This window comes from Aulonocara stuartgranti (assembly GCF_965226115.1).
Source record: "Aulonocara stuartgranti genome assembly, chromosome: 4".
In the NCBI taxonomy this organism is placed as follows: Eukaryota; Metazoa; Chordata; class Actinopteri; order Cichliformes; family Cichlidae; genus Aulonocara; species Aulonocara stuartgranti.
In genome coordinates this window covers 15,344,362-15,369,572 of record NC_138942.1, presented here as the reverse complement: position 1 = coordinate 15,369,572, position 25,211 = coordinate 15,344,362, and the positions used below count along the sequence as shown (strand labels likewise).

General features: G+C 36.1%; 2 protein-coding genes and 1 long non-coding RNA gene across 5 annotated transcripts in view; 1 reads left to right on the top strand and 2 right to left on the bottom strand.

Annotated features, from left to right (window-relative positions):
* LOC309705500 overlaps window positions 1-25,211 on the top strand; it is an 82,714-nt gene that overhangs the window by 44,229 nt on the left and 13,274 nt on the right. The window lies entirely within an intron of this gene.
* LOC309705483 (nuclear GTPase SLIP-GC-like) lies at window positions 2,113-14,021 on the bottom strand. The gene is made up of 22 exons (XM_082531360.1): window positions 13,522-14,021; window positions 13,305-13,386; window positions 12,947-13,059; window positions 12,642-12,677; window positions 12,306-12,330; window positions 12,077-12,163; window positions 11,434-11,521; window positions 10,278-10,494; window positions 9,935-10,156; window positions 8,924-9,130; window positions 8,650-8,825; window positions 7,981-8,074; window positions 7,806-7,893; window positions 5,436-5,557; window positions 5,023-5,166; window positions 4,780-4,934; window positions 4,551-4,668; window positions 4,360-4,468; window positions 4,126-4,256; window positions 3,836-3,917; window positions 3,565-3,642; window positions 2,113-3,355 (listed from the first exon to the last, which is right to left on the bottom strand). Exons 2-21 carry the CDS (start codon window positions 13,369-13,371, stop codon window positions 3,569-3,571), a joined length of 2,355 nt encoding a protein of 784 aa, XP_082387486.1. The 5' UTR covers window positions 13,372-13,386; window positions 13,522-14,021; the 3' UTR covers window positions 2,113-3,355; window positions 3,565-3,568.
* Window positions 15,100-25,211, bottom strand: part of LOC309705469 (nuclear GTPase SLIP-GC-like) — a 154,780-nt gene continuing 144,668 nt past the window's right edge. For all 3 annotated transcript variants that reach the window (XM_082531323.1, XM_082531322.1, XM_082531324.1), the window contains 16 exons: window positions 24,848-24,935; window positions 23,841-24,057; window positions 23,518-23,733; window positions 21,692-21,898; window positions 21,424-21,599; window positions 20,103-20,196; window positions 19,932-20,019; window positions 19,693-19,814; window positions 19,254-19,427; window positions 19,021-19,172; window positions 18,798-18,915; window positions 18,574-18,682; window positions 18,340-18,470; window positions 18,052-18,133; window positions 17,785-17,862; window positions 15,100-17,631 (listed from right to left, as the gene is read on the bottom strand). In XM_082531323.1, the coding sequence (XP_082387449.1) occupies window positions 17,513-17,631; window positions 17,785-17,862; window positions 18,052-18,133; window positions 18,340-18,470; window positions 18,574-18,682; window positions 18,798-18,915; window positions 19,021-19,172; window positions 19,254-19,427; window positions 19,693-19,814; window positions 19,932-20,019; window positions 20,103-20,196; window positions 21,424-21,599; window positions 21,692-21,898; window positions 23,518-23,733; window positions 23,841-24,057; window positions 24,848-24,935 (2,171 nt within the window). In that variant the 3' untranslated portion in view covers window positions 15,100-17,512. The remainder of the gene's footprint in view (window positions 17,632-17,784; window positions 17,863-18,051; window positions 18,134-18,339; window positions 18,471-18,573; window positions 18,683-18,797; window positions 18,916-19,020; window positions 19,173-19,253; window positions 19,428-19,692; window positions 19,815-19,931; window positions 20,020-20,102; window positions 20,197-21,423; window positions 21,600-21,691; window positions 21,899-23,517; window positions 23,734-23,840; window positions 24,058-24,847; window positions 24,936-25,211) is intronic.

Sequence of the window (25,211 nt, the reverse complement as noted above, 5' to 3'; positions counted from 1 at the left end):
TATAAACCACATATTTGTTTAATATTCACATTGACGGACATAACTTCAAGATTTGACGCAAAAGTAATGTCATCCAGAGTAATAGATAGTCTCGAGGACAAGTGTAAAAATAAATGTCTTCGAAGACATTTATTTTTACATTTATTTACATTTATTTTACACAAATAGAAACTGAAACTCTGGCAAGTAAAAACTATGATCAAGCCATTTGCATCACATTCATTTGCAAATCGTGTAAGGCTAATTCAAAGACTTCATTCAGGAGGAACGCCCTCCTCCCTGCCATCATTGCTTTACGCACAGTCACAACAAAAACAAACATTACATTTGACAACACGGGGCAGACGTGTGTGCGTGTGTGTGTTGCGAGAGCAAGAAACCAATGATGTCAATACGAAGGACCAGAAGAGTCAAGTGCATCGAAGTGCATCTGTGTTAAAATAATGAATAGTGTAACAAAATACAAAATAATTTTATTCATTTAAAAATTAATAAATTAATGTATTACTTAATAACTTAATAACACAATTTATAAATCAATGTTTCAAAATGAATTATTAATCAATGAATAAATACTTCAAACTAAAACAGATTTCACAATTTTTTTAACTCTCAATAAAAACCTCATTTCAAAAAGCATTTTAAAATGACAAATTAGAAAAAACTGGTTTTCAAGTTGCAATTTAAAAAAGAGAAATAAGTAAATTAATTCAAATATCAAGGTTTTTAATTTTCCATTTTTGTTAAAATCCAAGTTGAATTTAAAGTGTTTAATTGGATAGATAATTTAGTTTGAAATATTGATTTGCAATATTATAAATATGTATATACTGATGGGCAGAAGAAAACTTGAACAAAGCTCTAAAGCTATTAAGTGCCCACCCAGGCCCAGGCTGATCAAACGACATCACCTGAGTATGAAACAAAGTGCCCCACCTCTAACAGCTGCTCAGATGGCAGTTATTTATAGTAGCACCATATAATGTGATTGGCCATTAATTGGTGATTACCAATGCAATATTAATATATATTATTATTATTTCTCCTACAATTCCATTCACATTGCATGTCAGTATAAAGCTTGTATTTGGTGTGAATAATAATTGTTAAACTAGGTATTACTGTAGAGTTTTTGACAGTACTCTCTCATTTCAGTCTCACATTAATTACATAACTCGCTCTGCATACTTTCACTTATGTAACATTAACCGACTTCGTCCCTTCCCACCCGGTATCCAGTAAGGGTCCTGGCTAGACCCCCCATGCTAAAACCAAGCCCTGGAATGGCACGGCTACGTCTGCAGCCAGTCCACAGCTCGGACACAAGCATTTTATACATGTTGTACTCTGTATGATTGTGTATGTGTCAAATAAAGTTGGTTGCTTAGTTTGCTTAGTTCCCTACTCCCCATGCTGCTGCCATCCTTGTCCATAGTCTTATTACTTCTCTGATTGATTATTGCAACTCCCTCTTATTTGGTCTCCCTAATAAGTCCCTCCATAAACTTCAACTTCTTCAGAATCCTGCAGCTCGGGTCATAACTCATACTCCCTTAAGGGACCATATCACCCCAATTTTTCAGCAGCTTCACTGGTTACCCATACAAGCTACGATAAACTTAAACATTTTAGTTCTCACATTTGAGTGCATCCACGACCTTAACACTCCTTATCTTTGTGATCTGCTTCATATCACCACTGTTTCCCGCTCTCTCAGATCTTCATCTGCCATTCATCTTGTTGTCCCTTCTGCTGGTCTTATCACAATGGGGAACAGAGCTTTCAGTCGCTCTGCTCTTTGGCTCTGGAACTCAATAGATTCCCTTCCCTTATTTAAGTCAGATTTTACTTGTTGACAAAATCTTGGTTGCTTTTTTATTTGTGGGGGGGTGTTGTATTTTAATTTATTTTTAATCTATTTTAATCTACTGTTTTATTGATCTTTATCCATGTTTATCTTTTTCTCTTTGTAAGGTGACCTTGGGTTTTAGAAAGGCACCCTCAAATAAAATGAATTATTATTATCATCATCATCATTAGTAGTAGTAGTAGTAGTAGTATTAATATGCACAGCTTGTTAGGGACATGACAAAGGGAATTCCACACAAATAATTTTACCATATTCATTTATTAAGCACAAACAGAGGTAAAGCAGAAAAAACAACAACAACTATGTGCTTACCTATAAACAACAAGTGACTGAAACTAGAAATAACCACAAAAGCCACAAAAGCGGGAAAAAACAAAACAAAAACTAAATTGGGTGCCAGAAAAGCCCCAGCCTTCTTAGAGGAGGGGGAGGGTGGCCGCCATCTTAAAAGAATATCACCTTACATAGGTTCCCAAACAGGTGAATTCCTTGTCTCGTAATAGATGGGAGGAGCCAGTAATGATGACCTGAACAAAAGGAAATAAAACAGGCCCACCAAATAATAACAAGGCTTAAGGCCTCACAGGATGTAAAACTTATTTTTCATCGTAGGCCACATACAGCTCACTTCTATCACAGATGGGTCAAACCATAGAAACTCCAATTTCTGTCAATGTAACGATGTTTAAATACACATTTCTACACTATTATAGTGATTTCATAGTTCCAAAAACTGTAATGCAGACGTAGCCATGCCATAAGGAAAATCAGTGAAGGTACACACATCAGGGACAAGAGGAGACAAAAAAAAAAGACTTAAACTGGGCTCCTAACTGGGAGACCAGTTTGAGGACAGTAAAAAAACACCTTAGCACAAAAAAAGCACATGAATATTCACATGTACACCACGTAAGCACATGACATGCATTGGAGGCGTTTGGGATGGGTGAGGGTAGGTGAGTGCATATCTGTGTCAGTGTACTTGTGTGTGTGTGTGTGTGTGTGTGCGTGTGTATGTGTATCCTGTGTTCAGCTTGAGAGACTGTCCTTTCACCTAGTTAAGCAAAAGTCAATAGTCCACAGCCTTTGCAGGAAATCAGAATTTTACAGTTGTTCTGACTACTCACAGCTCTACCCATAGCTTCGATCATAGCGGGTAGCCTTGTGGGGTTTATAACAACTGTCACTGCTTTCTTCAATTTCCAATAAACCAGGGCCAAGCCATCTCCGATCAGCAAGAATCCTGTTATAATGATTCCAAATAGGTAGATGTCTTCAATGTCCTCAGTCGAAAGTCCCGCCAGGCACACGACATGCCACTTCTCCTGCCATCGTGCCATCGGCAGGGAACGTCCCTCCAGGACGGTTGAACTCTTCCGAACCCAGGCTTTTCATCGAGAAGTGAGTGTCAATTGCATTTAGGGATCAGTTGATCAAATTCATAGTTCTTCTTTAGGTATTAGAGATGAGGACTGAGAGGCTCTTCTGGGGTTAGAGATAGACACGACCAGATAAAAGACACGAGAAGCCAAGCAGGAAAGATAAGGGAGGGAGAGGGAGAGAGATGCGTCCACCTCCATCAGAGCCAAAGCAAGCAAACAGAATCTATTGTCTATTAAAGACAAAAACACTGACATTTTTTAAAAAAATTAACAACAATAATTTCATACTGAAGATAAAATCTTAGGATTTACCCAGTTATATTTCATCATCTGGAGTGCCTACAAGTAGATCATAATGTTTCTTCACCATCTTAAGCTCTGTTGAAACATCTGAAAAACAAAACTTTTTTTGAATTGTTTCCTCCCAGAGTGACACACATACGTAAATGTGTGGCTAAATGAATAATGAATAAATTTTTAAAAAAGATAAATAGACACCCTTATTGTTATCAGCAGCAAGATTGCAAAGATAAAGAGGAAAGGCAAACAATTTGAACCAATGTAATTACATCAAACTGTTTACCTGGGAGTAAGCACTCTTCATCCTTGAATGAAAGTCCAATAGATTCTTTCATAGTTTTCTCCAGAGTCCCCAAGACGTATACCTAATTTAAAAATGTAAAGTTTTTCATCACTTACCACAGACTAGGATATTGTGTTAAAGTTGTATTTAGAAGTTTCTCAGACTGGATTAAAAATATAAATGGAAACATACATTTCTGTATAAGTCTATTCCAGTTAAATACAGAAAAAGGCTTCAGGTGAGTTATGAGAAAATATGTTCATCATAATTCTTCATAAAACATGACAAACCATCAAATCGTGCAACTTCTCCAACATGGTGTTTTTTGCCTGTTCAAACATGTCCTTCTTTGAGTGCATGTGGTTTTTAATAGTCTCCCTCATGTTGTACAGTGTGTCTTCTCCTGTAAATGCTAAAGCCTCTACAAAAAGACAGAAAACTCTTCAGACTTTTTATGCTGAATAATAACAAACATAAATATCTGTTTAGGTGATAAGTTGTGAAGCTCTGATCTTATTTCTTACTCTTGTAGCCTTCTTCCATAATGTTCTCAACTGTCTCTGTCAGACTGCTGTAGACAATTTTCTTCTGCTTCTGGATGATTCTGTTTAATTTTGCCTTAATCTTTTCTTCCTGAGAGAAAAACATAAAGTATAGATGAACTTTACTTATTGTTTATCAATGGGCTAATGTATAAGAAAGTCTCATCTCTTACCTCTGTCTTGAGGAATCTGAGCTGTAGTTCAGCATTTTTGTACTTTTCAATCAGAGAATCAGTGTTAAGTGTAAATGTATTGATGACTCCGTTGAATGCTCCACAGTTTACTTCATTTCTAAAACAAGTAAACATTATGGTTTATAATGACAGAATTGGCAAGTTTACATGTTATGAATTACATATCTTGAATGATATTATGTGACTGTTTAGAACATGTTTTAATTACGGGAAGGTCTTTCTGAATTCTGCACCAATGCTGTCAATCAGACAGGAAGCCAACTTCATATTAAGGCTAATTGGTTTCCCTTTTTTTGGTTTGTAGACGCCACCATTCTCAATGACACACTTCCGTAAATTGTAAAAAGCACCACCATTCTTTCCCTGAAACACAAAAGAAAACTCAGAATTATTGCATTTTACCTTGTCATGTAAAATCTGCATGTATTTTAACTATGATTAAAAAACATACATCATATAAGAAGGATTTCTTAACACCATCATCAAGACATCTTTCAAAAGCCCTACAGGTGTCTTCCATTTCTTTTCTGACATTATCAAGTTGGAGGTTCATGTTTCTCTCAAGTTCTTCACACACCTCGCCTGTTTTACTATCCTGAAAAACATTTGAAGGAATAAAACCATGAAAACCACTTATTGTTTTTTTTTAAAAAGATTAATGAAATTCAGTTGGTTTTAAAAGCCACTCTCCTGTAATAAGGACCTGAGAAGAAAAAATGGAGCATCAAAACCTTATGAATCAGTCAACCAATTAATAACTCATAGTTTAATAAATATAGCAAAACCAAAATTAGACACACAAACACAATTGATAAATCCCAACATGTAAGAGAATATTATTTTGTATCTTTTACTTGACCTTACCACTCCTCTGGAGTTGGCGTCTTGAATCAAAGACAGAATCCCGTGAGCTCGATTCACATAGTTTACTGTCTCTGAGTGACAGTCATTGAGATCTTGCAAAAATCTCTGAAGTTTGGGTATTTCTGTAAAATAAATTTCAATGTTACAATTTTACATTACGTACTTATTTGAAATTAAATAATTCTTTCAGTCAAGGCAAACTAAAAAAAACAAGTGCAATCCTATGGAGGACCAGGATTATCAAAATGAATGAATTAAAAATGCAATTAAATAATTAAATATATGTTTCATTATTTCATTAAAATTGGAATTAATTAATTAAATAAATATTTCAATAATCAATTAAATGTCCATTCATTACATTTAAAGCATTTATTTATTTCAAATTTTATTTTATTAATGACATATTTAATTAATTGTTTAATGATGTATTTATTTAATTCATTTTGGCACTCTTGGCCCTGCCTCTGTCTTCATGAATTTATTTTATCTGTCAGCCTCACCCATCAAAGTCAGGGGTCGGGGTTAACACTGCAACCGCTGCTTGTCTAACATCTGAATGGTTACAGTGCAAAGTAAGTCAAGACAGGTTGATCCTAAATAATTGACTGCTATGAAATGGTGATAGTGTGGACTTGGGGCAGCCAGGTATCCCAGAATGCATTTCAAAACAGAAGCGGCAATGGTGGTGGCGCTCTAAACTGTAAGTAAAGTTTTAAAATACCCCGTTTTTCTGTCATAAACTCTACTTTTAATATTATTTTAGCTGAGAATTCAATGGCGTAATCTTCACGTATCAGGTCAGGTTGTCAACATAGAATATGTTTGCAAAAGTTACCTGGTTATCGTCACAGTTTAACGTGGGCACTGTTGCTTTATGTAACGTAATGTCGGAGCAATATTCTGCACAAGATAATCAAATGTATTCTTTTTTTTCCTGAGCGCAGAGCTGCTGGAGCTTGTTTCCCTTGTTTCTCTGTAAAACGGGATTTACGGAGAGTGAAGGACACTTATAAAACTACAGAGCACCTCATAGGCGAACCCACTTTATCAGCAGCTGATATCGAATCACCGGCACACGGCTTTAATACCTCCGCTGAGTTTTAGCTCTCAGTGGAGGTTAAACAGCAGACATAATTTATTCAGGTTCTGTCTGTCAGGTCATGTTTACTTCACTGTTTCATTTACAACAGAGCAAATCTGATCGGCTCTGATTAAAGTTTTAGCTCTCACGTCTTTCGAATAGTCTGATAAAGATGATTTTCTGTAAAAGAATATCGATATGACCCCTGGCGTATATGACCGTTAGATTACTTTGATGCTGCCAACACTTTGTGCCTGCCCTGGGAAACCCTGGGTTAATTTAGAGAGCTGACAACCAGCTTCGTGTGAGCATTTATCCTGGTCCCAGTGTTAGGGTCAGTGATTCCAGAACACTGAAAAATATCCTGGATATGCTGATCTCGCTCTTGGTATACAGGGCTAAAAGACAGCAGCTGGACTTCATTGTTTACCTTCATGGTTAATATTCATAATGAAAATATTAGTTGAACATTGTGAAGTCTGTATGTTTCAAAGTGTCTAACAAGCCTGGTACACTTAAGCCTGACAGTTAATATATGAGGGAAACACCAACGCCGTTATCTCTTTTAAAAAAGATTATGCGTTTATGCACTGGTGACACTGATTATTGAATGTAAAAGTCAAAGTTCATCAGATTTATTTGCTCTCTCTCCTCCTTAAACATAATTTTAATGTTAGTTTTAATTCAGAATTGGCGACTGAAACAAGTGTGGCACCTAGGAACATCAGGAGATAAAGACCCGATAGATATAACCTTAGTAAAGGAAGTTGGTGTTCAACCTCCAGTCAGCTGGGGTTATGACAGCCATGACACACCAACCAGATATCTGAAGATTAAAACATTACATTCTTGGCTAAAAAAATATTTAAAGTGTATTTGGTGACACACAAACTGGGTTTTTCAAAGTACAGCTCGGTTAGTTTTTACATGTCCTTGTTGGCGCAGAGAAACGCCCACTTAAAGAATAGCCACCAGGCCACAGCTATGGTTTTGACTCGAACAACATTAACCCCGCCCCCTAAAGTTGATGGGTGAGACTGACAGCTAAAATAAAATTCATGAAGACAGTGCCAGGGCCAAGAGTGCCAAAATAAATGTAAGATATATATAATTAAATAATTAATTAAATGTGTCAATAATTAGCTGATCAAATGTCTAATTAATTAAATAAACGTTTGAATAAATAATTTATTACATGTTTTAAATATATGGTATATTTAATTAATCAATTTGGTCACTTCTGGCCCCCTATACATTTGAGTTATTTAGAAGGAGATTTCACCTACCAGTTTCTTCTGGACTTAAGTAGTTTTGTTTTAGGAACTCTTTGGAGCTCACTGTGAACACTTTGAAACTGTCATCATTGAAGTGTTTCTAGGGAAAATGTGATTTGATTTTAAAGCATTCTTGCAACTGTGGAGAGTCTTTGCATTAGATTTTCTGTCAGACTACAAAACTCACCCTAATTTTGCTTCGCTTGTTGAATTCTTTCTTTATTGCATCCGTGGCTTGCACGTTTCTTTCAGTGATTAGATCATGGACGTCAGCTGATGAACTAAAAGAAATGTAAATATATATATGTATATGTTCTGTACACCATCATCAGTTTGCAGGAGGTTGTGTGGTTTTGGTTTTCAGGTGGAGTTGTGGGAGACTCCTTTTGTGACCAAGCTGAGCTTTGCCTAGGTGGCTTTTGCACACTACTATTATTGTTATTAATCTTAAAGCATTATGAGACATGTCAGCAGGTTCTCGTTGGACCATGATTTGTTAGGAAGTTTCCTATAATCTCATAGATTTTGTACCCATACATAAAGCTACCATGATCCCATCATTGCATCTCTTTCTCCTCCTACTCCTGTTTTATTCTTCAGCCCCTCTTGCTGTTCCAAACCCTTGCCTGTGCCTCTCTTAAATAACTCAATTTCCTTCTGACCAGGCAATTCTCTGTTCATTACTCAGTCCACCTTATTTAGTAAACTTTATAAAATTGTCTCAGCATCTGAGACTCCCTTTGACCCAAATGTTCTGCATTCATTACAAAAAAGTCTCAACTCTGTGCTTTATCTCTCCTAGCTTGATTTTAAATGGAAACGCCGTGTAGTTGATCATCATGCAACATTAACTTACAGATCATCTGAATCATCAAGAAGATCAGACTTAGTGCAGATAAAATGAATTTGCTGACATTCGCCACCATTTCCAATCAGACTACTGACACTTTCCAGGATCTCCCAGGCCTCTTTCTCTGATGCTGCTCGATTAATTTCAGTCACAATCCACACAGTAGAACAATCTCCAAGTATCTGAAAGGAGAATAACATGTCTCAGTGCTTCATCAAAAGATGACATTACTGTTTGCACAAGAATACAGTATAAGCAAAGAGCAGTAGATATGAATTACCCCTTTCCACATCTGATCTCTGCTCTTGTTGCAGTCACCATTTCCAGGAAGGTCCACAAGTGTGACATGCTGGAGAAGAGACTTGTTTGGCACCCTGACAGTCACACACTTCACTAGTGGCCAAAACCACTTTTTTCCTTCATTGCCTTCTTCTTGTTTTGAATCACTTCGTGTGTACTTGACAACTTTTGCACAGAGTTCATTAGCCTGCAATAAAAAACAAAAGTAAAGTAGTGCAGTTTAATTTCAGTCCTCAATGCAAGTGCTTTACAAAAACCATCAAAAAGTCAGTGACATAAAAGATGACAAAAGAACAATTAATTAAAGAAACTGGATCACTAAAGCTGGAGTAATTAGTTTTAAAGTTTAGCTTTAAATGATCAGATTGTGTACAAGTATGTCTATCACAGAAGTATGGGATAATGTAGCTTCCCCTTGTTTTATATTATACCAAGACAGTCCCCCACTCTGAGGGGTACTGAGGGGGAATTCAGGTAACGGTAATTTCTATGGAAATTGTTGCTTTGTTGAACTGTTTAAAACGATCAACCATTTGATAATTTAGAAAAAGGATCATTGCCAGCCACAATTAAAATGTATTTAAGAAGTTATTTAGGAAAAGTTTTATATTCTTTATAACTAGTATTGCTCTTAGCAGAAACAACTTTATGTGGGCATGTTGTATAGTTGTCCACAAATTTGAGACATTAAAAAGCTACTTTACACTGCTCCCTTATTTAAAAGGGGGCACCTCTGCGGGTAACTCAGCATGTTTTGATTGACAGAGTTGTACGCCCTTTTGCCTTTCCTGATGCAACTGGCTGTCAGACATTGACTTGCTAAAATTTCTGGCCCCTTTGATTCACTTTTTGCAAAAGGTGCTCAGTAGTGGATTTCTATGAATAAATTTAAAAGTCGTTAAAAATTTAACATGTGAAAAAGCCAACTATTTAATTAATTTTGCTGTATATATATGATAGATATAATGTAATATGAGAGTTTTTGTCTTACCGATTCACATGTCAAAATCTTCCTCTTGGATTGGAGAAATTCTGGAATTGCTTTGAAATATTTGCTCTTCATGAGGTTTTCAGAAGACTTTTGTTTCCATTCTTCTCCGTACACTGCTGACAGCTTTTCCACAGCATCATGATAATCATCATTATCTTCCATTTCGTGATCTCCATTTTTGCAAGAAAACTGATGAAATGACCACAACTCATCGTTCCACTCCTAAAATAACATTTTTACATATTATTTATTGAGGCATGTACCCAGCCTTAAGCCCCCAGAACTGCACTGTAACACATGATTTAGTTTTAAGTAAAAATGAAACTTTTATAATTCAATTTACCTCTTTTGTGATGAACTCAATTTCTGCCTCATACTTTGAGCTGTAGGTATTAGCTTCCAATTTAATCATGACTGAGGTGCAGGCATTGATACTTCCTGAGGGTAAAAGATTCTTCTCTTCAATGATGGCATTTATCAAAGAGCTCTTTCCAGCCCCAGTTTTACCAAAGACACCAACCAGCTCCCTCTTGTCTGTCTCCAAATCACTGATTTTTTTCCTGTTGATCAAGATTTTAAATATGGGTTAATTGATTCAGTCATGAAAACATTTTCAAATGTAATTAAAAAGGTTTAAAACAATATTTTGACATCACTAATGCATAAAAGAATAGTGATAGTCATTTTAGTATATATGTCATTATAGAATATCCAAAGAATTATCATTAGACGTTTCAGTTTTATACACTTATTCAGCTCATTGTTTATTGTTGTTTTGGTTCATAGCTTCATTGTTTGTCAGCAAAAGTGCTGATGTTTCTATTATTAGCTATTGGATGACATTTTTTTAAGTCTAAGTGGGATACACATTAAAAGTCAGATGTTCAAACCATACAAATTATAGATGATTTAATGCTTTAGTATCATTAAATCATCAATAATTTGTATGGTTTGAACATCTGTTGTTGTTAGTCAGAAGTAAAACTTAACCTCCAAAGACCCGAACTCTTTCATGTCATGCATTTTTAATTTCTCTTTGCTATTTGGGCTGATTGGGACCTGATGAATGTAAAAACAAAGAATTATCAGATTTTTTCTTTTTACCTGAGTTTTGTTTCTAAAAAATTGGGATCCACATATGAGTACATTCGTTTTAATTTTGATAGAACAGTGTCAGTATAATGTCCTCGTAAGTGGATATCAGGCCCTTGTAGAGCAAAATTTAGTATTTTGGTCTAGACAACCCAAATTGTGATGTCTACATATGTGGACGCCAGGTCCTAGGAGGTTAAAAATAGATAAAGAAACCAACATACCAAACAGACTGACACTAGAAATAAATGGTTGAATATTGAACCAAAAGGATTTGAGACTAAGCTAAAAATAAACTGCTTTGTTTGTGAAACCTGCACATGGTCATGAGTGGAACCATGCACATATATTACAAAACGTAAAAAATTAAGGCCCATTCATTAAAAAATATGAAAATTAATACTCACTTCAAGAAAGCACAGAGTTTGTCTTGGTGATGTAGTCTGGCATGTGCAAATGTCATGATGCTTTTTGCATCAGACAGTATGACTGATTCTGTGGGGATGAAAGTAAAGAACTATTTAGCAGGACTTCTAAACTAGCATGTAGTCAATGTAAAGTCTCATAACAACAACAACAAAAAAACAACAAAAAATTTTGTTCACAAAATTCACAAAAAGTGTGAATTAGAGTATATCAGGAGCATAATGTGACAACTTACCGACAGACATTAATATATCATGCAACATGCTGACTGTTAAAATTTGATAGCAGCCCAAAGAAAAAGTAATTTCTAACACCAAAGCAGAAACTGACTGTGGCGGGTCGTGGGTGGCGGTGTTGCGACAGGGAAGGCATCATAATCACTCTTCGCTAGCTTAAGAATGGTGTAGGGTCCTGTAATATTGTTGTTGTTGTTGTGGGTATGTGTGGAAGTGTATTAGAACAGCAACCATAGATAAAAGTATGTTGAAGAACGTAGAATTGTGGTCACGTCATGCCTCATTCCTGCCACGCCGACATTTTATATTTTGGAAAAATTGTCCTGCACAGAAATTTAACCCTATAGTGGCTTCAACTGTAAAATTGTTCAGAAAGAGTTGTAAATACCTGCAAATCCCGGCACAGACAGACGTTGTCGCTTAGCTGGTGGTTGTAACCTGCTGGCGTCACTTTGAAGATCAGATTTTCTCTTTCCTGATTGGACAAAAACAAAAGAGAAAGAACAAAAAAAGTTTCTCTCAGCATTGAAAGTTGTTCTCAAAGTTTGATTGTACAAAATAGTGCTGCCTTTAAAACAGATTAATGAGATGCAATAAATAAGATGCATGTGTCTCACCTGTATCACTTGTGGATGGAAAGACCTGAGGATGAAATTTAGTTATACAGATAATTATTCAACCAGCAGATTGATGAAGAATAGATTATAATTACATTCCTGCTTAACATCTCATCCTGTGAGACTATTCTTTTTCCTAATTAAGTCTCAGTCACACTGACCTGTAGAGACGGTCGGTGAACCCCTACAGCAAGTTGTAGTTGCTAGGTTAAAATGTATATTAACCAACCCCCGATGAATTAAGTTTTTAGATTCAGTCTCTATCAGCCAGAGGATGGAGCTTTACTTTGTCTCAAGCAGTTGGCCCAAATGTCTGAAATTCAGTATAATCCTTACCTGAGCCAAATCAGCTGCTTCTTGCTCCTGTTTACACTGCAGATAAAAAGTGCAAAGCTGTGTACAATATTGAGCACTTAAACATGTATTAAAAATGTCATTTGTCATATAGACACAAAATCTTAAGGCAACAAAACAACACAATTGAAAAGAAATGACTGTTTCCTGATTTGAGTTTTGTTATTCCCACAATCAAAAGATTTTAAATCCAAATTAGTGAAGAATTAACAAAAATTCCACTACATACGGTATCTAGATAATTCAAACCTCTATGCACTAAAATAGAAATGATAGAAATTAATTACCTTTAACAGCCTGAGGTTCTTCTTTAATTTCACTCTTGGTCCAGCTTTTGTGATCACATGATCAATTTCTTCATCATCAAGATCATACAGACTTTCTGCATCAATTTCTTTATCTGCAGTTAAAGATAAAGTTGAAGAGATAAAGATTATTCTCAACTTGCTTCAGAAATTCTTGTTAAATGAGTGAAAGAGATGAATGCTCTTCAGTTTTAATTTAACTCACTTTTATGTCTAAAAACATTTTGTGCAGTATGGACAAAAATCTCAAGAATCTATGTTATCAGATGTTGTTTCAGAGTCAACAGATCACATCAGTATCAATATCTGTACTCATTAGGGATTCACGTTAATACTTTACCTTTAAATTTCTCCACCCACTCACTTAGCCCCCATTCAAGCAGTTTGTTTCTTACAAAATCATCCATGACGAAGAAATGAAACTGAAATATACAATTTAATATTTAACCAGACAGCACTGCTTTACAGATTAGATCTTTGTGATCAACTTCTCCTTTAATGCATATATAATCAGTGACACTGATATTAAATTAAAATTAAAAGTTCAAACTGCTCACCTTTTGTCGAAAGTAATGCTGGAAAAGGCTGCTGAGGGAGATGTGAGGGAAGCAATGAGACACAAACAGGGAACAGGCGGGAAAAATAAAAATCAAGCAAAAAGCAAAGTCCACAAACAGATACGATTAAAAACAAACTGGAACTGTGTGGCTCAGACTGCACAATTGCAACTGCTTCTATTCATATAATAGAAAGGCAAATCCAACATGAGTAAAGTGCCTGCAGGGAAAAGCAGAACTGATAACAGAGAAAAGCAGGAAGAGGTGGTGTTTGTGCAGAAGGGTGTGGCTGAAAGACAGGTAGCAACCTGCCAGACAGTGTTTTTTTTTGTCTTACACAACCCAAAGGGATAAAAGTTTACAAATGTTATGGGTTAAAAACAAGACAAAAACACTGTTTTATGTATACTTACAGTAAACTGGAAAACAAAACATTAAAAAAGAAGAAAAAAAAGTGGTCAACACAACAGACAGCTCAACATGTTAGGAATCTGCTCACTTGGATTTATATAGCGCTTTTCAAGGCACCCAAAGCACTTTACAATGCCACTATTCATTCACTCTCACATTCATACACTGGTGGAGGCAGCTACAGTTGTAGCCACAGCTGCCCTGGGGCAGACTGACAGAAGCGAGGCTGCCATATCGCGCCATCGGCCCCTCTGGCCAACACCAGTAGGCAAGTAGGGTAAAGTGTCTTGCCCAAGGACACAACGACCAGGACAGAGAGCCCAGGGATCGAACCGGCGACCTTCCGGTTACAGATGCGATCCCCAACCCCCTGAGCCACGGTCATTATTTTATAATGATAAAAATAATAATAATTCAATTTTACTACAGCAAAAGAGACAAGAAAAAAGGGACTCGTCTAGTTGCAAAGAGAAAAATGTAGTACTTTTTAGTCTTTCCAGAAGCTGATGCTGTATGTCTAAGACCATGTCTGTAATATGGTGGCTCAGAGTTTCGTTTGAGAGTGGGATGGTCAGTAGCTTGTTTGCAGCAGCCTCTCCCATCAGCTCATGACACATATACAGTATACAGCAACGGGTAAAATCAGTTCAGTGCTTTGTTGGGTATCATTAGTCCACACTTTGCACACTGGGCTCTCAGGTCCGCCTCGTTTCCTCCGTTCACAAACACATACTTCAGGAAGTCAGGGTTAAACTTGCACAAAAATGTTGCCTTGTGGACGGGGGGTTGTCACTTTTATATTCATTTTTGCATTTTAAGAACTTCTCCATATATTTTGCTATTTATAAACAGCGGGCAGACTGTCTTCTTCTGGTTGCTTATTGAGGCTGATTAAACAACCCCCAACAAGTGGTGGGAAGCTGCATTGGAAGTGAAATTATTTTTAATGGACAGGGACACAGGTGTAAAATACCATTTTTTTTCCAGCCCTCAAAGTGTGGCTCATGGCCCAGTGGTTAAGAATCACAGACTTATGTGATGCCGTATCAGTTTATACTGTAAATAACTACAAGAGGGTGGACAGGGTATGCTTTGACACATTTGTGAATCATTCAGAAAAACTGAGAAAAAGGTTGATGAAAGATTGATATTTATTCTGGTTCTCCCCCCCCCTCAAAAAACAAAAAGAAAGCAAACAAACAAAAACAACAAAAAACAATTCAAATTCAGAAGGATTTCCATAAGAGTAATGGGAGTAAAGACTATTCAGAGACTTATTTCAATGACTTTAAGCATTGAAAAATGCCTTAGTGGAATAAAATAAACTTCTGGCTATAATATTATGAATATGGCTGTAAAACTGTAATGAAGAAGGTCAAATGTTTTTGTCAAATTTTTATAACTTATATTAACAACTGAACCTAAACAAAAATGATGGCATTTTAGGATACTCATACTGATAGGTTTGTAGCTTGAACCTATTCGCTGGAAAGTTGAAGACAATATAATTACACAGCAAGCAAGACACGAAGTAGGCAAAGTTCTTCATGTTCCTCGTGCACGGGAGAGAACCGGACAAACGCCGTTCCTTCGCTTGACCCCAGTTGCTCTCTCTGCTCCCCCGTAACACTGCTCTTTTATTGAGGTTACATGAATATGCATAGGTTCATTAACATATGACGTCTACATACAAACAAAGAGTACCTTTCCTGTGCGTTGTGTAAGTGTGTGTGTGTGTGTGTGTGTGGGGTCAGAGTGTGACCCCATAAATGACTTCCCTTAACCTGCTGGTCTGGAAAATCCAACAATCCATCTATATGTAAAAAGCACTTAGACTAAAACTGACATAGCTACGTTAATCCTACCGTAAAACATTAAAACAAGGTACGACCTCTTCCCATGCTCCCAGGATGTAGGTGTGCATTCCTGGAATGCATTCCTGGAATGCACACCAAGCCTTTGCAGCCTGCTAAAGATCACACATCCTATCACTACACAATTGATTATACACCTCTAAGCATATATGGTTAAATATTGCTAAGCATAAATGACAATCAACAATACAAAACCTAACACATGCTAAAAAAAAAGAAAAGAAAAGAATATTTCCTGAAATGTAGAATTTATTACAAAGGTAAATTGGGTTTAACATTTTAAGACAAGCTTTTAGAAATAATGTGATAATATATTTTTAATACAAAATATACTCAATTCTTTTGTGGGGAAGGAGTTAGTGCCTCAAATGGCACCGAGTACTTGGAAAGACCTGCATAACAACAAAAATGGCTGTTAGGTGTGACAGAGGTCAAATTCTGTTAACAACACACAATGTTGTCAAAATATCACAACAGATTCTGCTAATACTACTGCCAAAACAATGTTTATGTAATATTTTTTGTGAAGAATAAACATAGATGACAGGTCAGAAATGTTATTGGGAGCAAGAAACGTACAATTAAATAGCGTGACAAGAAGTATGAATGTGTCCTTGAAAAAAAACTTTTACAAATAAATCTATGACTATTGGTGTTTCTTATACACAAATCCATCTAATCCTAATTCCGATATTGTTTTCAAGAAAAACACCCTCTGCTGTGGCTCTAATGTATGAAAACCTGTCAAAAACACATATTTGAGTGTGAAAAGTTGAGATGAAAAACTACTTTTAATCTCATAATCAGACAATTAATTCCACAGTGAAAAGAACTCCTGAAATTGAGGGAAAAGATGGACACAATGTAGAGGGATAAAACTAGTCATGTAGCTACAGGACGGAGATGGAGCTACTTACCCTAACTGACCAATCCTGTCTCAAAGTTTACAAGATCAATTTTAGGATTCATTAGATTATAGTACTAAACATTTTAGAAATCCCTACCTCTAAATATTTGTAGGTAAATACAATTACAATTTTAATTTTAATTTTAGATAAAATACATTGATATTCCATTTAATTACAGGGGAACTACGCGTTAGGTATGGGCTGTATTATAAAGTGTTGCCATGTTTTTATCTTCTGTGTTAAGTAGACTGATTTTACATGTACTGAAATGTGTTATATAAATGTCATTGGCATCTGAATGAGCCATAACTAAATTCATAAAATAAAAACATTAAAATAGATTTGAAATATATGTAGAGTGATGTAATGTAAATCTCTTTCAGTTTTTCCTCAAACTGCTCTGTCAGCCTCAAGATTTGAATCATTAAAGATACAGACATTCTCAAAATCAAAGTCAAATGTCACCAAACAACTTTTAAATAGACCCAACAAAAACAACTGAAAATGATTGAGACAAAATCAATCAAAGATGGTTTTTTGATTTAATCAGCACTTCCTCTGGGAGAACCTGTATGTGTCCAGGTTTCTGCAGTTTCTATCCAGTCAGCAAATCTGAAACATCCAAAACTATCACGGTTCTGGGCCTGTGGCCCAGTGTTTTGATTCTATATTATTGTTTATTGGTCTGTTTTCCTTTGGATTCTTGGCTTATGACTGCTGGTGTTTTGGTTTCTGTTCTATATTTCTTAGCTTCTGTATTCCTTTGCCCCGTGAGTTTATGTTGTTTCCCAGTTTAGTTTAGTTTGCTTTGTAAGCTTGATTTCCTGTGCCAGCAAATAAAGCTGAGATCAAAGCTTTTGAGTTCATCCCTTGAGTCTGAGTCCTGCATTTTGGGTCCACCACTCCTGCTTGCCTGCCTGCCACACAGCCAACCATGACAAAAACAGAAAAGGAGGTTTAACAAAGAGCGATAACAAATGGAAACTTTGGTTTCCATTGGTTCCATTAAGGACAATTGTTTGAATTTAAAACATTTAATGTAATACTGATGATGACATTTAAGGATTTACCAAGTGATGTTTCATCGTCTGGAGTGGCTGCAAGTTGATCATAATATTTCTTCACCATCTCAAGCTCTGTTGAAACATCTGAAAAACAAAATATTTTTTTAATTGTTTCTCGCCACAGTAACAGGTCACTCAGTAATTTAGAAGTTAATTAAAAAATAGATAGACAAATAGGTAAACAGACTGTGCTATCAGGTGCAAGACTGTAAAGATAAAGTGAAAAGGAAGGAAGCATTATCAAATGTAATTACAGCAAACTATGCTGTTTACCTGGGAGTAAGCTCCCATCAGTTTTAAATGAACTTTCAATGGATTCCTTCATAATTTTCTCCAGAATCTCCAGGATGTTTACCTATTTTAGAAATTGTAATTACTTATCACAGATCAAAATGTGTTAAAGTCAAATACAATGACATTTAGAAGTTTCTCAAACTGCATTAAAAATATAAATTGAACATACATTTTTGTATAAGTCTATTCCAGCTAAACATAGAAAAAGCCTTTGCGTGAATTATAACAAAATATGGTAATCATATTTCTTCATAAAACGTGACAAACCATCAAACTGTGCAACTTCTCCAACATGGTATTTTTTGCCTGCTCAAACATGTCCTTCTTTGAGTGCACGTGGTTCTTAATAGTCTCCCTCATGCAGTACAGCATGCCTTCTCCTTCAAATTCTGCAGCCTCTACAATAAGACAGAAAACTCCAATCAGATTTCTCATGCCATATAGTGTTAAATACAACTATGTGTTTGTGGTAAGTAGTGATGCTCTGATCTTATTTCTTACTCTTGTAGCCTTCTTCCATAATGTCTTCAATTGTCTCTGTCAGACTGCTGTAGACTCTTTTCTTCTGTTTCCGCATCATTCTGTTCAGTTTTGCCTTAATTTTTTCTTCCTTAGAGAAAAAACATGAAATATGGATGAACATCATTTTAAAATCACATCAAGTCATAATACATTTTTTTCCTTTTACTGTCCATTAGTTTAGACAGGAAAGTTTCATCTCTTACCTCTGTCCTGAGAAATCTGAGCTGCAGTTCAGCACTTTTGTACTTTTCAATCAGAGAATCAGTGTTAAGAGAAAATTCATTGATGACTCCGTTGAATGCTCCACGTTCTGAGTCATTTCTAAAACATATAAACGTGGTTATTAATGGCAGAGTTGGCAAGTTTATATGTTATAAATTATCTTGAATAATATTATGTGACTGTTTAGAACTTGTCTTTTCTTACGGGAAGATCTCTCTGAATTTTTCATCAATGCTGTCGGTCAGACATGAAGCCAGCTTCATGTTAAGGTTTATTAGGGTCCCTTTTTTTGGTTTGTGCACGCCACCATTCTCAACAACACACTTCAGTACCCTGCAAAAACCATTGTTCTTTCCCTAAAACACGAAACAGAATTATTTAAACACATATTCATGTAAAATCTGTTGTTTTGTTACAACTAGATTTAAAATACATACACGATACAAGAAGTTCTTGAGTTTTTCTCCATATGAACCTTTGGATTTTTCAACGCCATCATTAAGACATTTTTCAAAAGCCGTAAAGGTCTCTTCCATTTCTTTTCGGACATTTTCAAGCTGGAGGTTCATGATTCTCTCAAGTTCTGCAAACACCTCGCCTTTTTTACTATCCTGAAAAATATTTGAAGTAATAAAGCCATAAAAACTACTTGTCGTTTCTTATAGGTTTTTGAATTCAGTTGGTTTTAAAAGTCACTCTTCTGTAATAAGAACCTGAGAAACTAAATATAACAGCAAAAATGCATGAGACAATTAATAACCCATAAATTAATTAAAAATAAATAAATAAATAAATAAATAAATAAGAAACACAAAGATAATTGATAAATCCCAACACGTAAGAGAATGTTGTTGTATATCTTTGACTTGACCTTACCACTCCTCTGGAGTTGGCTCCTTGAATCAAAGACAGAATCCCATAAGCTCCATTCACATAGTTTACTATCTCAGAGTGACAGTCATTGAGAACTTGCAAAAATCCCTGAAGTTTGGTTATTTCTGTTAAGAAGAAATTTCAGTGCCACACTTTAACATTACACACTTTAATTCAAATTAAATAATTCTTCTTTCAGTCACAGCAAACTAAAACAACATGTGCATCAAGACTTCACCTACCAGTCTCTTCTGAACTTAGATGCTTCCCTTTTAGGAACTCTCTGGAGCTCACTGTGAACACTTTGAAACTGTCATCAGTGAAGTGTTTCTGGGGGGAAAATGATTTAATTTTAAAGCATCCTTGCAACTGTGGATAGTCTGTATTATTTTCTGTCAGCCTATAAAACTCACATTAATCTTGGTTCGCTTGTTGAATGCCTTCTTTACTTCACCCTTGGCTTGCATGTTTCTTTTAACTATTCGATCATGGATATCAGCTGATGAACTACAAGAAATGTGCATATATGTACTGTTACCATCATCACTATTATCATCACCATCATTAATTTGGGGCAGGCTGGGTGGTTTTGATTTACTCTTGGGCTACATCCACATGTCCACAGGTATTTTTGAAAACTGGGAATTTCTGTTTTCGTTAAAAAAAAAAACCCAAAAAACATTCACATGTGCACTTAAAGGAAAATATCTCTGTTCACATGTAAATGCAAACACAAAGTCAAACGCTGTCAAGAACATGCCAAATCCTAACCTTCTAGAAATGTTGGCCAATCAGAACTGTAGAAGCCTGGGAGGGAACGAGTAATGACAGTATTTTAGATTTTGCCTCACTGGCTCTCTTGGCCAGAGTTTATTCAAATAAGAAAGAAACTGACAAATACTACATTAGTCTGAGTGATTCAAAATCATAAGTCACAGCGCTGTGAAATATGGCTGGTGTAGATTCACAACTTAGGAATAGACAAGATGCATACAGCATACAAATATTTAGTTTTATAAAATTAAATTTAAATGACGTGCCAGGAGTTCGCTGTTCTCGAGTTATCGAGCTGGTGGGTAACAGATGTCTCCGAAAAAGCCGGCGCACTTTTGCAAATATGTGATGTTTTGATAAACCAAGCACATACTTGAAGTTTACACAGCTACATTCTCACCTGAAAATCTCTTGAAAGTTTATTTTGTGACCCAGAAAGAGTAATATGAGTAATATTAAAACTAAGTAGCTGCCGCCATTGTTGGAAACTGGAATAGGCTGGGCCGCGCTATGAATTCTGGGATATGGTGGGCCACGAAGGATACACCCGACCCATCCTTCAAATCTGGGGAAATGAAGGACTTCCGATTTCCTATAATCTCATACATTATGTGCAACATACATAAAAGCTGCCATGATGTCAGTTACATCACTTTCTCCTCCTGCTCTCCTGTTATTGCTCACCCTCTTCTCTCTTGCTGTCCCTCTAGAACTAAAAAATTCCACTGCCTGTCCCATTCTCCGCTGTTCCACTCTGGCCAGGGAATTCTCTGTTCATTACTAATTCCACCATCTTCAGTAAACGTCATAAAATTGTATCTCATCTGAGACTGCTTTTGACCCAAATGTTCTGTATTAATTTTTAAAAAAGACTCCACCCTGTGCTTCATTCTTTGTCTAGCCTGGGTTTATCTTACATGGAAACACCGTGTAGTTGATCAGCATTCAAAATTTACTTACAGATCATCTGAATCATCAACAAGATCAGACTTGGTGCAGATAAAATGAATTTGCTGACATTCGCCACCATTTCCAATCAGACTACTGACACTTTCCAGGATCTCCCAGGCCTCTTTCTCTGATGCTGCTCGATTAATTTCAGTCACAATCCACACAGTAGAACAATCTCCAACTATCTGAAAGGAGAATAACATGTCTCAGTGCTTCATTGAAAGATGACTGTTTACAGACAACACAGTATAAGCAAAGAGCAGTAAATGTGAATTACCCCTTTCCACATCTGATCTCTGCTCTTGTTACAGTCACCATTTCCAGGGAGGTCCACAAGTGTGACATGCTGGAGAAAAGGATTGTTTGGCACCCTGACAGTCACACACTTCACTAGTGGCCAAAACCACTTTTTTCCTTCATTACCTTCTCCTTGTTTTGAATCACTTCTTGTGTACTTGACAAATTGTGCAGAGAGTTCATTAACCTGCAATAAACAGCAAAAGCAGTGCAGTTTAATTTCAATCCTCAGTGCAAGTGACGATCGCTTTCTCAGAGATTTTGAGAAAGCGATTCATGCCTTCATCTCATCGCGTCTCGACTTCTGTAATAGCCTCTATTCTGGTATTGCCGCTACATTAATTGTCCGACTGCAGCTAGTCCAAAACGCTGCAGTACGGCTCCTAACTGGGACACGCAAGCAGGATCACATATCTCCCATACTTGCATCATTACATTGCCTACCAGTCAGCTTTCTAATTGATTTTAAAAATTTTAACACTTGTTTTTCAGACGTTACATGACCAAGCCCCTATATATCTTGCTGATCTCCTAACCCGGTATTCTCCCCCAAGATTTATTTATTTTTTTAAATTTTTTATTTTATTTAGAACGAGGGGCAATACATATCAATGAACATTTTAACAAATATAAATATGCCAGGTTATAGCCTTGGGCTAATTTCCATCTGCACACCCTCTGGCAGGTTGGTGTTAAACACAAGTTAGTAAAAACATACAGAGACACTATTTACAGGTCATGTGACAAGGACAAAAACAGTGATCACATTATACCAGAACAAACAATGACAAGAAGAGTGGACACAGAGGACAGTATAGATAACAATAACAGAAACACATCAATTATATTGCACAAACCCCAGTATTGCACATGCCCTGACTGTCCTGATATTGCACTCACCCATTACACTCATAGTTGTTTCCCTTTTCTTTAATACACTAACTCTTTTTTCACGTCCAACATAAAGCATGATTAGTAAACATGATCACATGTTTGAGTGTACCTCAGTCGCCCTTTTAAGTGACTCTTAAAGATGGGTAGACTTGTAGGGTCTTGAGGTCTGCCGACCAAATGCTTTTGGTTGTCCCAAGGTCGAGGTTAAAACACAGAGGAGACCGGGCATTTGCCGTCACTGCTCCTAAATTATGGAACTCATTGCCTTTTCATATCAGGACCTCTCCAACAATGTAGACTTTCAAAACCCGTTTAAAGACCCACTTTTAATCTCTGGCTTTTAAATCAAGATGAGACTGTTTCTATTGTTCTTTCCATGATTCCATTTTTGTTTAATCTATACTTAAACGAAAATACAATATATTTTATTTGGTATGTCTTCCGCTTTGACTGTGTTGATGTACAGTACTTTGGTCAACAACTGTTGTTTTTAAAAGCGCATTATAAATGAATAAACTTGAAACCTGAAGTGCTTTACAAAAACCATTAAAAAGTCAGTGACATAAAAAAAAATACTAAAAGAAATTGGATCACTAAAAGCTGAATAATTAGTTTTCAATTTTAGATTGTGATCATCTAAAGATCATTGTTGGATCTCAGTAGGATCTGTTTTGTTGGGATCACTGGATCTGTTTTCAGTGTTTTGTGTTTTTTGGACTTTTGAATCTACGCTGCATGCTATTTTCAGAAGCGAGATATGTTTCCAATTCTTAGTCTTTTGTTAATTTGGTCAGTTCCCTTTTGTGTCCCGGGTTGTCCTAGTTTCACCTGTGTGCATTTTTCCCAGCATCCCCAGTGTGTAGTCTATAATGGCTGTCTGTTATAGTAGTAATATGAGAGTTTTTGTCTTACTGATTCACATGTCAAAATCTTCCGCCTGGATTGGAGAAATTCTGGAATTTCTTTGAAATATTTGTTCTCCATGAGGTTTTCAAAGGACTTTTTCCATTCTTGTCCATACAGTGCTGACAGCTTTTCAACAGCATCATGATAATCATCGTCTTCCTTTTCCTGATTTTTATTATTGTCAAGAAGCTGACGAAATGACCACAACTCATCTCTCCACTCCTACAAAAATAGATGACAAGCCATTTATTGAGCCATGTACTCAGGCGTAAGCCCCCAGAACTGCAGTGTAACACACATACTAAACAAACTTTGGGAATTTGTTTTACCTCTTTTGTGATGAACTCAATTTCTGCTTCATACTTTGAGCTGTGTGTTTTAGCTTCCAGTTTTATCATGACTGAGGTGCAGGCATTGATGCTTCCTGAGGGTAAAAGATTCTTCTCTTTGATGATGGCATTTATCAAAGAGCTCTTTCCAGCCCCAGTTTTACCAAAGACGCCAACCAGCTCCCTCTTGTCTGTCTCCAAATCACTGATCTTTTTCCTGTTGAACAAGATTTTAAATATGGTTAATGGATTCAGTCATGAAACATTTTTAAGCATGCTTCAAAAGATTTCAAATGTATAATCATGGTAGTGATTATTCAATGAATCATTACTAGATATTTCAGTTTTATACACTGGTTCCACAAATCGTTTATTATATGTTGTTTTATTTTACTACAGAATTATTTCAGCATCTGTAATTGTACTGCTGTATGTCAGCAGTCTGTGTCATACAATCTGACACAAGAGACAAATTGGTGAATATTAAACCTAAAGGGTTCATGAACAGGTGGCACGGTGGCATGATGTTTAGCACTGTTGTCTCACACCAACATCTGGCTGGGGGGCTTTTTATTTTGAGTTTATCGCCATGTTTGCCTCGGTTCTCTCCCGGTACTCTGTCTTTCTCCAACAGTCCAAAGACGTGCAATTAGTATTGATTCTAAATCCTCATCAATGTAGTTACTCATTCCTGTGACTGTTTCTTGGTGTAACCAGTGTGACATCCATAAAGTTTGTTTGGACTGAATTATTTTAATTGTTGTGATCATGTGAATATACTGCTTATTTTTGCGTGTGTCAAGACTCTTGAAAGATGGACCATCTTCTCTGTGTGACTAAATTACACATAACTAGCAGCTTCTGAGGATGTTTTACAGCCATTTGCATCTGCATTTTTGCTTTCTTTAAAAACAATCTCTCTGTGATCTGTTTGTGAAACTGTCACATGATCAGGAGTGGAACCAGGCCCATACATTACAAAATATTAAAAAAAACTTAATACTCACTTCAAGAAATCACTGAGTTTGTCTTGCTCATTTAGTCTTTCATGTACAAATGTCATGATGCTTTTCACATCAGACAGTATGATTGATTCTGTAGACAAAAAAAGTAAAAAAAAAAAAAAAAACTATTTAGAAGGAATTATAGATTAGAATCAACAGAAAATGTAAAATCTCATGTTTAAAAAAAAAACAAACCTGTGTGAATTAGAGTATATCAGGATCATAATGTGACCACTTACCAATCAAACTTACTATACCATGCATCATGTTACTGTTAAATTTTGACAACAGCCCAAAGAAAAAGTAATTTCTAACATCAAAGATGAAACTGGCATGTTGGACAAATTGTGCTGAACAGAAATTTAAC

Coding starts and splice junctions, on each gene's coding strand:
- LOC309705483 (XM_082531360.1), bottom strand. CDS start 13,371: ATGGATGATTTTGTAAGAAACAAACTGCTTGAATGGGGGCTAAGTGAG. Junction 12,164..12,305: donor TCCATCCACAAGTGATACAG/GTGAGACACATG, acceptor TTGTCCAATCAG/GAAAGAGAAAATCTGATCTT. Junction 4,669..4,779: donor GAATTCAGAAAGACCTTCCC/GTAATTAAAACA, acceptor TACTTGTTTTAG/AAATGAAGTAAACTGTGGAG.